Source organism: Schistocerca gregaria, chromosome 1, assembly GCF_023897955.1.
Source record: "Schistocerca gregaria isolate iqSchGreg1 chromosome 1, iqSchGreg1.2, whole genome shotgun sequence".
NCBI lineage: Eukaryota > Metazoa > Arthropoda > Insecta > Orthoptera > Acrididae > Schistocerca > Schistocerca gregaria.
Window position 1 is genome coordinate 973,727,905 of NC_064920.1, and position 12,631 is coordinate 973,740,535.

General features: G+C 45.1%; 1 protein-coding gene across 1 annotated transcript in view; it reads left to right on the forward strand.

Moving 5' to 3' along the window:
* The window catches only part of LOC126282836 (uncharacterized), a 108,686-nt gene that overhangs the window by 67,795 nt on the left and 28,260 nt on the right, over window positions 1–12,631 (forward strand). The window contains exon 4 of the mRNA XM_049982228.1: window positions 11,609–11,686. Coding sequence (XP_049838185.1) covers window positions 11,609–11,686 — 78 coding nt within the window. The remainder of the gene's footprint in view (window positions 1–11,608; window positions 11,687–12,631) is intronic.

Here is a 12,631-nt window from a genome sequence, read left to right on the forward strand (position 1 = left end):
TTTTTCAAACGTGTGTAAATGTTTTATCAGCACAGTCTTCAATTCGTGTTGTTGTGTTTCACTTAAATACGTGGATTCTGTGACCGTAGTATCAATGCCATTGTTTACACTACTCTAATTCTGAGTCGTAGTATATTCACATGGCGCACTTTTGTGTTTGAGAAACCGTACCTTCGACTCTGGACAAAATTTACCTTGTCTGTCGCCTGCTGGGGTGGCCGAGCGTTTCTAGGCGATACAGTCTGGAACCGCGCGACCGCTACAGACGCAGGTTCGAATTCTGCCTCGGGCATGGACGTGTGTGATGTCCTTAGGTTGGTTAGACTTAAGTAGTTCTAGGTTCTAGGGGACTGATGACCTCAGAAGTTAAGTCCCCTAGTGCTCAGAGCCATTTTTTTTACCTTGTCTGTCCGGGGTGCACAATAAATCAACTTTTATTTGTCTACTCTCGTGTATCAAAATAAATTTTCCTTTTCGTGTATCAAAATAAATTTTCCTTTGGAAAAGTCGAACAATGCGTACCTTTGTGAATCTTCAAGTTTTCGCGGCGCAAAGACTGCTCCATTAAGTTTCGGGAATGCAGCCGCATGAATTCTGCTTCTTCTAATATTTCGGCTGTATACCTTTGAGCCATCTTCAGAGAGAGCCGTACGACTGACGCTCCAGCGCTCGCTCCATCCTTTTAAACTCGTGGACCGCGCCACTGCGCATGCGGCCACAGATAAAAAAGGCGCCAGTGAAGTTAATCGGCGTCAAAGACATACAACATATGCATGAGTTACGTCTGTGGCTGCGCATTCGATCCATGCTGGGAGGTCGATGTATTACTGGGAGCTGAACTGTAGCGACGTCTTTGTAAGTTCAATATTGAAAGTGCCGGATTCCATGATTTATCTAATGTGAAACCGCTGTCTCTATAATTAAATTCTTCGTCAAGCGGATTTCAATGGCCTCTTTTACTACGAAGTCCCAGAAAGATGAAACAGAAGTCAGAATTTCGACATTTTCAGATACCATAGAGTGACCAGAATCAATACAATGCTCTGCCACAGCCGATTTACTGGGTTGTTGGAGTCGAGTGTACCTGCGATGTTCCGTACACCTCTCTTGGACTGTACGATTCGTTTGTTCGATATATGAAAGGCCACATTCACATGGTATCTTGTAAACTCCAGGCTTGCGGAGTAGTAAGTCATCTTTAACGGAACCCAGGAGTGCGCCGGTGGACGAAAAATCACTTTTACTTTATGTTTAGTGAGGATCCTTCCTATTTTGGATGAAAGGCTTCCCACATACGGCAGGAAAGCCATGGATTTAAATGTTTCCTCGTCATCTTCTGCATTCCTTACGGACACCTTAGGTTTTATTTGTAGTGCCTTACGTATCTGTTGTGGAGAATACCAGTTGTCCTCAAAAACTCTCTTCAGATGTAAAAGTTCGTCTTTTAAACTACTTTCATCAGATATGACGTGTTCTCGGTGTACCAAAGTTCTTAGAACACTACTCGTCTGCGAAGGATCGTGACAGCTATTTGCATGTAAATATAAGTCCGTATGGGTCGGTTTCCGATACACTGCATGACCCAAAGTGCCATCTTCTTTGCGCCGTACCAAGACATCCAAAAATGGAAGACACCCCTCCTTTTCCACTTCCATTGTAAACTGAATTTGTCCATGGATGGAATTCAGATGGTTTAAGAAGTCTTGCAATTTGTCCTCGCCATGGGGCCAGACTACAAAGGTGTCATCAACGTACCTCCAAAAAACTGTAGGCTTCAAAATAGCAGACTCCAGGGCCTTCTCCTCGAAGTCCTTCATAAATAAATTGGCCACCAAGGGTGACAAAGGACTACCCATGGCAACACCGTCAGTCTGTTCAAAAAAGTCGTTATTAAATAAAAAGTATGTGGAGGTCATCACATGGTGAAACAAAGCTAAAATCTCCTTATCAAAACTTTTTCCAGTGAGATCCAAAGATTCAGAGAGAGGTACCTTAGTAAATAGCGACACTACATCAAAGCTGACTAATAGATCAGAGGTGTTCAGTTTCAAAGATTTTAATTTGCCAATGAAATCTGCAGAGTTCCTTATATGATGATCACATTTTCCCACAAACGGACTCAATAGTGACGCCAGGTGCTTGGCACAATCATAGTTGGGAGAACCAATATTGCTCACGGTAGGACGTAGAGGAACGTCTTTCTTATGGATCTTTGGGAGTCCATAAAGCCTTGGAGGCACTGCACCACTTGGTTTCAGCCTTCATATGATTTCCAGCGGAAATGGGGAGGCATTCAAAAGCGACGCCGTTTTCCTTACCACCTTGTTGGTGGGGTCCTTACTGATCTTCCGGCACATACTATCATTCAGTAAGCTGTATATCTTACCATGATAGTCGCCTTATCTGTGGCTACATGCGCAGTGGCGCGGTCCGCGAGTTTAAAAGGATGGAGCGAGCGCTGGAGCGTCAGTCGTACGGCTCTCTCTGAAGATGGCTGAAAGGTATACAGCCGAAATATTATAAGAAGAAGCAGAATTCATGCAGCTGCATTCCCAAAACTTAATGGAGCAATGCGTACCTTTCTCTAAATGGTCAATGCCGAGGAGGCATTCCACAGTGAGACCTCTTATTACTAGGCACGGGCACAATATAGCTCGATTTCCTATTATTATTTCTACCTGTGTCTGCCATTTCACTTACACAGCTTTTGCACCAACAGCACCTGGCAATATAGAAATTTTTGTGGGTTCTATTATTCGCTTGAAAAATGTTTGTGAGACACTATTTGCCGTCGCGCCCCTGTCGAGAAGTGTAGTGGCTGGTATTTTGTCTACAGTTCCTATTATTGCCTTTACTGCCATTGGCCTTACGACGCCTCTGTGGGCAGGGGCGCACGGAAGATAATTTACACAAATGCCTAAACTCCAGATATTAATCATAATTTCAACAAGGACAAGTAGCTACCAGAATCCAACAGCGCGCACAAGAGTTGTTGTCCTAGGCTGACACAGATAAAAGGGAGGGCGGGTCCGGAGGAAGCCACAACACGAGCATACCATGGCGCACGACTCCGACGGAAACAATCGCCCTCACCCTTCTTCACCGGGCATCATTTGCCGGGTCTAGGAGCTCTCTTTATTGGACACTCGCGCAGCAAGTGATCGCGGAGGCCGCACCGAAAACTACCTTTCCCAGAAAATTTGTTGGATGCTTGAGGAGACCTATTAATCCTCGAGGTGGCAGGAGGCTTCTCCAAGTGCTCCTCACACCTCCACTCCTCAGCAAATGACAAAGATTCAGTGGAATTAATGTTTGCAATTCCCGAAAGCTAGGAAAGGAAAAGCCAAGCGCAACCTGTCCTCGGGATTCATGCCATCCAAAATGTTTGATACACTATTGAGTTCCGCAACCGTAGTACCAAGGTGACTAGGAGCACTCACTCGAAATAATGGCTCAGCAGTTCAATGATACCAACAGCCGCCGGTACTGTCTGCGTTCAGACTCGTTCCACATGCGTGGCGAGAACTTCCTATAGGCAATCGGCCTATTGAGCCCTCCCGTTTCAGGACCTCAGGTATAAAACCACTAAGAGTAGCTTTCGCGAAGGGGTACAGTAATGCTAATATCACATGGTGAGGTGTCCGCAAGGCATCTGCATAAAATTCAAATTGCATCAAGAACCACAAAAACTAGTGGACACGGCCCAAGGTATCAAGCGAAAGCTCTGAAATACCACTGATTAGGCACGTAATTGGGTTGAGTCGTGTAGTGAAATGATTAGCCGGAGGGTTAACTAAACATTTGGTTCCGGATGCCTCACCAAAGAACTGATTCGTGACCTGGAGTTGCTCCTGCTTCCTGACTTTCCAAGCTTAAGGACGCTTCCTTACCTGCAAATTCCTCGCTTCATCGCTCAATTGCACCACCCTGGAAACTTCAGGTTGGCTAAGTTGCAAGAAAGTAATGTCCCTCAAACGGTTCCCGGAATGTGCTACATGGGCCTGAATGCTACCAACTTGCCCAACACTAGGCAGAATGTCCTTAGGAAAGGACAGGTTCCGCTGCACATCATCCAACGCCGCGGAAATATAATGTAGAGAAACACCATCTCCCCAATGTCGCTCGCCGAAATGCAAAGCGGTGTGCCCAAAGCCGTGCGGGACCTGCCGCCAGCTCTGGAACACTACCCTCGGTGCTAAGGGCCCGAATTCTAAATTCATACTGCAAGTGCTCCTTATTTAGATGCCCAATTCCAGGGCAGCCCATTGGATCCATAGCAAGCTAGCTTAATACAAGGGATGTGAGGCGAAAGGTTAGGGCGTATGCACCAACTTGTGTCATTTCCTGTTACTTCCTTATTGACATAAATATCTCTAAAACAGGTAGGCATTTGGCAAAATCAATTTCACTTCTTTACAGCACGGACTGAGTAAGATATCAGATGACAATAATAGGGCATAAAAACAGGTAGGCCGTGATTAATAAGAGTTTCAAATAACCCAAATAATGAAATAGCTCTTAATTGAATTAAAAGGGAACTGGCAGACCATCAGTAATAACAGCGTCGATTAAGTAAAGTTAACAAATAGAAAATAGGCAGGTCTTCAATGATAACAACTTCAGTGAAGTAAGATTACCAAATAGAGAGCAAGCAGGCCTCCAACGATAACAGTTTCCGTTAAGTGAAATTACCAAATGGAAAACGGGTAGACCGTCTTTAATAACAGCCTCAATTAAGTAAAATTACAGAATAGAAAACAAGTAGGCCTTTAAGAGATCCATGACCGAGGAATTTACTGCTAGCGCACTCGAGCAGATGTAACTTCGATGGACTGCACACGCGCTGCCTGCGATATGTATGCTGCATTAGAATCGCAGATCAGAGAGCAGTGGCGGCGGCAGCAGCAACATTAGTAGTATTAGCAGCTAGCAGTCGGGCAGTGGGGTCAAGTGGCTCTTAGAGAGCAGTTGCCTAGTTGTATAGCTCACAGAGAGCACTTGTGTCGTGTGTGGAATTACAAAGGCCGGTCGTGGAGAACGATGGCGGTGCCTCAGCGATGTAGTATAAGGTAAAAGCAAAAATTATTATTATTTATTGCCGCGTCATTTGTAACAACACGTTTTGTACTATCGTTATATCAAAGTCACAAGTAAATATTTTTCATTAATTTTTAAATAATAATCTTTCTTATAACGATAGCTTTTGACAGTCATTCACCTGAATTTAAAGTTTTTACTAATTCCTCCTATCGATAGTCATGCTGATTATCGTATAGAAAAATAAGTTTTTTACACATAATAAAATCTAGTGGCCACTATTGAACTGGACAGTGCCAGAAAAATTTCTTAATAGGAGCAGATATATACGCATTATCCGGCGACTTCATTGAGGAAAGATTTTTCAGTTTATTCAGAATGACTTTTCAGGGCCATGACGCAGCACTGCTGACGCCCAAATTTACCAGTTTACATTCACAGTCAGTTAATTATTGAAAGGTTATATATGAGTCACAGTTTCATTGGGACCCTAGTCACAATTTTATTGGGACGTTACGAGATTAAACTGTTTGGATGTTACAGGCCTTCAGTGAGAAATTGACGGTTAAAACTTCAAAACCCAAAGCTTGACTGAAGTTCACGAACCGAAGCTGAAGCTTGACTGTTCCAAGGGGGCCCAGAACTCAGCACAGTGAAACTGGCTTCAACTTCCTCATCAGTGTGCCACGTCCCTGGACTGGCTGGCCAGGCTACGCACGAGGTGGAACTCTGAGTCGGCCACGGATTCAAATCGTCCCACAGACATGTCCAGCAACCACTCGTCATACTCTGTGCACAACACGCTTGCGCGAGTGCTCGCCATATCCGCCCGGAGCACCTCTCACAGAGTCCTGCTCGCTTCGTTACCACTCCCCAACTCGCCACGCCACAACACGCCCCATCGCCCTTCAACAGCCTCGAGCATAGATCTTAGTGGACTCAAGCCAGAAGGACATCACACTACATATCGAACGAGTGGCGCCAGGAATAGGAAAGATGACGCCAGCAACCCCGCCACAGCTCAAGCTTATCTTGTTGCTGTAAGACGTATAAGCTGTTCATTTATTGAAATAACTACATATTGGTTTTCAACCGTAGAGTTTTTGGTCACACTCTATTTATCAGTCTAAGTTGATACTTTATTGAAAATGTTGATCCTCCAATATACAAACTGTGCGACTCACGGATTAACCTGTTTAACTTTCTTAATCTGGTACCGCGCGCCGTGGAATTTGTATGCCCGCCAGACGTCATGGACGTCGAAGACCCCTAGAGGTCTCTGTACCATCGCACCATAAGCTGTGGCGGCGCGCGCCTCCTAGCGCCACAGTGGAACACGTGTTTGCAGCGGCCAATAGCAGCGTCCCCGATAGATTACTTAAGCGCCTGCCTCTCTGTCAGCCTGTCCTCCCCCCCTTTTTTTATTTTCACATCATCTGTCCAGTTTCCCCCCACCTGCTCTCGCCTGTGGTACGTCACATTTGCCAACCATTTAGTGCAGTGTTCCAGTGAATGTTCAGTGTTGTTCGTCTTTCTAGTGTTGTGAACAGAAACCAGACTGTCACCGTGTTTTTTAAATTGTAAGTCTATTATGTTACCTGTTTGCTTCGCATGTATTTTATTCGCATCATCATCCCTTTGGTCTATGTTTTAAGTTCCACGATTTTTTCGCCATGTTACTATTTAAGTCTCTGATTTTATAGCCTGTTTTTTATAATTTATTCTCTTCGTCTTTCTAAAACAAAGTCTGTAGGCTGAAGAGCGGCATACTAAGCTGATGCCAGCCCGTCCCCTTCGGGGGGAATCGAAATTCAATAAAGAAAAAAAAATCTCAGCCTGTCAGTCTAACCTTGCGTACGTCTCAGGACATATCTCCTCGCCTTAGACAGCGTATTTACTTTCGCGTTTTGTTTACGAGTGGACGTGGTTGTCTAGTTAGGTTTTCTTGACTCTGTTGTTTCGTTCTTGTTGTTGTCGTAAGGTCCTTCGTTGGTCGCGTCCATCCTCTTCCGTTGTGTTGTTGTTCGCGGGCGGCACCGCGGGTCCCGCCGCGTTTTCCGTCAATCCAACGTCGCGACTGTTCCGGTCGCCGTTACGACACTTGCAATGGGCCAGCCAGCGCCACAGATCGTGTTAATATGGGGAGTGTTTGCATTACTTAAAATATTTGAACGTTCTGCCAATCTACAATAACACAGAATTTGTCATCTGTGAATAATTAGACGTCTTGATCGACATCAGTTTGGAGTGGTAAGGTCTTATTGGACCAAACTGCTAAGATCATCCGTCCCTAAGCTTACGCAATACTTAATCTAACTTAAATTATCTTACGCTAAGGACGACACACACACACACACACACACACACACACACACACACACACACACACATGCTCGAGAAAGAACTCGAACCTCCGACTAGGAGAGCCGCGCAGACCGTGACAAGATGCTCAAGTCCTCGCGGGTTATCGAAGCCGGCCGGGGTGGCCGAGCGGTTCTAGGCGCTACAGTCTGGAACCGCACGACCACTACGGTTGCAGGTTCGAATCCTGCCTCGGGCATGGATGTTTGTGTTGTCCTCAGGTTAGTTACATTTCAGTATTTCTAAGTCTAGGGGACTGCTGACCTCAGATGTTTAGTCCCATAGTACTCAGAGCCACTTGAACCTTTTTTTTTTGTCGACGTGAGACTCGCTATAAAGAGTGTGGTAAAAGGTACTTTCTTAACCATAATTACATTAACGCGTCTTCCCGGTCCGTTAAGGAGGGCATTGGAAGAATCAGTGTTTATACACCTCCGTGCGAGCTGTCATGAGTCTAGTATTACTTTAATGGTATCTAAGTATGATATATATAGGAAGGGGAAGAATACTGGTGGATTCATGAATGACTTCTAGGAATCTTAAGACTAGGTTTTCGTTAGATAATATACCTATAGCTCAGAACGTCTGCTTCTTGGCAAAACTTGTGACCATTCACGGGGCTCTTCTTTTTACACTCCTCAATCAATCTTGGAAAGTTACTTTCAGAAGTCTTCAAATGCTTCGAAGATGAGTTCAAAACGTTTTACTTTAAGAAAACGTTTTCCTAACGCTAAGCACGGCAGTAACATTGACTAACGTATCAGAAAAGGAAATAATAGCTATGAAGTAAGTTTGTCTGTGCATCTATGAGAAGAGGGGCTAGTAGCAGCATCGAGAAGGTATTTCCAATGTAAGAGATAAAATTCATGAATGGTTCATTCTAAGAATAATATACTATCTGACGGAAAGTATCTGGAGTCCCTACGTAATGTGAAATAGAACACTAGATGTCAAAAGAGGCAGACATGCCAGTACAAAAGAAGATGCGGAGTATTGTCTATCAGTAGAGAGACAGTAACATCAGAGTGGGTCGCTCAAGAGAGCTCACCGATATTGAACGTGGACTAGTCATTGGATACCACCTAAGTAACAGATCAATCAGGGACATTTGAATTCCTCTACAGCTGTCCAAGTCGATTGTTAGAGAAGTGATTGTGAAGTGGATACGCGACGGAACAATTACAGTTAAAACAAAACCAGGCAAGCCTCTTGTCTTGATGGACAGGGACCGTCAAGGTTTGCGGAGGAATTGCATGATGTCAGTAGACGGAATCAGTCGTGAGTTCCAAATTGCTACAGTCAAGCTAACACGATGACTGTACGTAAAATGAGGTGCAGTGATCGAGCGGCTTCTCATAATCCACACATATCTGTAGTCAATGCTAAGCGACGCTTGAGGTGGTGTAAACGGCGACGGCTCTGGGCTGTATGACTGGAAATGAATGAGTCTGAGTGAGGAACCACGCTATACACTGTGACAAGCCGATGGAAGGATTTGGGTTCTCTGAGTGCCCGGAGAACATTACATGCCACTAGTGTAGCGCCAACTGTACAATATGGAGGAGGTGGGGTTAGAGTAGGGGGTTGTGTTTCGTTGTTACGGTCTGGTCCCCTTATCGCGCTTCAGAAAACGCTAAATGCGGAAGGATATGAATACATTTCACAACATTATGAACAGCTTGGGAACCAGCGATTATCCAGATTAAGGAGAAGACAGAAATATCCCAGAATTTACTGACTTCGAGGGCAGAGGGAGGAACTTCTTGCTGGCTTGCTTGCTTTGTATCATCTCGAAGCTCCAGCTCCGTTATGTTGAATTATTAGCAGGTCTAGCTGCTTTTCCTTCTTCTTCCTTTGGTTGATTTTCAGTTCGTCGCGTCTTGGTTTAATTCTTCTGGTCTGACACTCTTCCTTTTCCTTCCTCTTGCTGCCTGAGCAGCGTTACTACTCTCGTACCAAGTCCGGCCATCTCGTTGTCTCTCGCCAGTGAATCTAGTGTCCCAGATTCCTGATGTGAGGATTCGTAGATCTTCTCGTGTCGGCACAGAAGAATCTTGCAGACTGATTGAAGTGGTCCTTCAGCATCGGTACGCCCGTTATCCGATGTAGTTCGGCCGTGCTGAAGTCACGCTGAAGATGCAGTGCCAGTCTCCAGCACCTGTTCTGGATCTTCTGGAGACTGCTGATATGAGTCTTGGCGGCATTCCCGCACACCACGGCTGCGTATTCCAGCACGGGCTTGGTAAGTGCCAGATACAGCGTCTTTCCGCAGTGTGGAGACAGTGTGGTCGTGGGATTGAGGAAGCAGGCGCAGTCTGCCGTCGGTCTTACCCCGTATTTCGGCGATGTGCCTCTTCCACGCAAGGCGGCGATCCAGTGTGACGACCAGCTAGCGTCCGGTGTTGTTCGGCCATGGGATGGGACCTCCCATGATGCTGATTGGTGGCAGAGCTTCAGGTACACGTTTCTTCGTGAAGATCACAGCCTGGCTCAACCGCGGAAACGCGGCCGGCAAACTTCCCTGGGCGAGAGAATACCCAGACGCTGGGCCACAAGCCGGGCGTCGAACCCTGGCGCGGACAACCGAGAGAGCACCCGCGGCGCGGACGGCGGAGAGAGCGCCCGAGGGAGGGGGAGAGCGAATCTGATATATACCTCACGCCTGCCGTCCCCTGGCAGTTCATCAGCACACCCAATAGTGGTAATAAGGTAGATTGCCGAAATATTGTGTCCTTTGTACACTCACACCAGGCTGTTCACCAGAGATTTATTTCGTAGCTTTACAACATTGTTTTCCGCGTAAGGTAGAGTGACAGATCAAAGGCGATAATTTCTTGTGACAGTGTGACAATGCATCCTCCAATTAAGCAGCAACTGTGGGGACAATAACATTTCTAAAATGGACTGTGCAGGCCAGAGTCCCAGCCTGAACCTAAAGGAACACTAAGAAAGCCGACCACACTCCGGACCTCAGCGTCCAACACACTACCTCCCCTGGTTTCGGCTATTGAGAAAGAATGGACAGCCATAGTCTACATAGACATTCAGACACTTCATTGAAAGTGTCCCCAGCAGAGTACGACCGTAAAAAAGGCGGAGGATGGACACAGTCCATATTAACGTCCGTTAGTAGATATCTGTCTATTGTTGATCAGACAGTGTATTTTGCATTTCGGTCTTCCCTTGAAACTGGTATCTCACTAAAATTTCGCCACGTGTTTGTTTCAAGTACCACGAGCTTTCGCCACGTAAAGTAGAAGGTGATTACAGAAAGAAGAAATGTCACTGTGATAAATTGAGCGACATGTTATAATCATAAGTGTATTAAGGTACGACGAACACTCCAAAAAATTTTGAGACTTATCTTTCATATGTCCTGTTCCTGAAGTTCTAGGCGGCACTGCACCCATTCAGACTACTTGGTAAAGACTCAGCAGGAGAGTTCTTTTTAGAGGTTCTTTAGGTTACATTATGTTAACATAAATGTTAAGATTACAATTATTTTTGCATTTGATCCCAAAATTCCACACAAGGCCTTTTCTGCTCATCGATTAGTAAGTGCAGTACTCAACGACTACAGTTGCTTTTAAACCGAAGGTTGTTGTGCAGCATCTATGAAATCGCCGCGGATGCTATTTGAACGATGTACTCAGTTTGTCGATATATGCTGTCTACTGTGGGGAGTCGAAGTAGCGGTCAGCTTTCGACTACTCTACAGTCTGAATTCATGAAACTAGCGTTTAATATTCCTTTCGAAGATGAAGAGTAAAGCTTGGCGGAAGAAATGAAGGTCTCGCAGTCAACAAGTGCGACGAGTAAGTTGACACTTGTACGACTTACTTAGCAATGACTGCTTCTACCGACAGCCTTTCTTGGTACGTGCACTGTCATAGAAACCCACGATGATTCAAAGATTTTCTGATGAGCCTTGTATAAATATCATGACTAGATAAGGGTTATGCTACTTCCGGAAACATAGCCCTATTACAAGAGGATGTTAATTACATCAAACCACCACAACAGTGAATAATTCGTAGGATGTTTCCACGCATATTCGGTGTCAACGGGGACTAAGAAGAGCAGGGAAATCCGCCAATGAGGACAGACGCACCGGAGCGCCCGGTTGGTCATCCGGCCACCGGCACCGCGACCTTGTCGGGAACTGCCGCCGCCACAGCCCACAGCTCACTATATAACCTGTCGGTCGCAGCCGCTGCACTCGCAGAGAGCATCGCCATGGCAACGCAAGTGTCTGTTACCGCCGCCGCCGTCGTCGTAGTGCTCGTAGGTGAGTTTTGTGCTATGTTGTTACAATTATCGTTAAGTAAAGAGTTGACTTTGATCGGATAATTAAAAATTCACACTTGGTTTTTGGGCTCGTCATTGAAATACGTAAGAATGACGGAGAAAATTCTCAAATTCGAGAAACGTCTGTTTGGTTAGACACTATTACTATCTGCATTAATCACTTTGCGTCTGCGCAGTGGCGTGTGAAGATTCGACGTGCATCGGTAGCCATTGTTGCTCGTGCTGTTGTTGTTGCTTCTCTTTGTGATAAAAACGGCTGCGAAAATAAATCATCCCGCTCCGAGAAATCGATGATACATGAGTAGATTTTTGTGCGAAAGGAGACATTCGCATGAAAATTTATCAGGTTCTGTATGAAGTTTATGAACTTATGGCAGTTATTAAAGGAAAAGATCAACAATAAATGTAGTTCACTTATGAAACGACTGTGCTTAGTGAGGAGAGAAGTGGAGGGTACAGCAATGTTAAGAACCAATATTAATCGTGTGAATAGAAAAGTGGCGGAAAATTGTAACTTCACAATTAATTTTCCGAAAAATATGCATCAGTGTCACGGGTAACTTTATGTTGAGGAACCGAATTATCGGAGACTAAGTCCACAACTAAACATTACTGAGTTTGTTGCCCAGGCGTCCCTGCAGTTTGTTGGAACTATTTTATAACATCTTCTTGCAGCCCATATCTTGCATGCAGATGAAGGAGTCCTGAATACTTCTCTGGGCAGTGAAAACATTCAACAAAAAAATTATCAAGCTATCGTGTGCCAAAGTACCACTCCTTGATTTCGATAAAAATTGGTACAATCCGTTCTGTATACTTAAAAAAAAGCCAACCGAGACATTGAACTAGATAGGATGTTATGCATTTTTTACATTCCTGAAAACACGATTACTTATGTTCAAAGCGGGTATGTTCGGTAACTTTC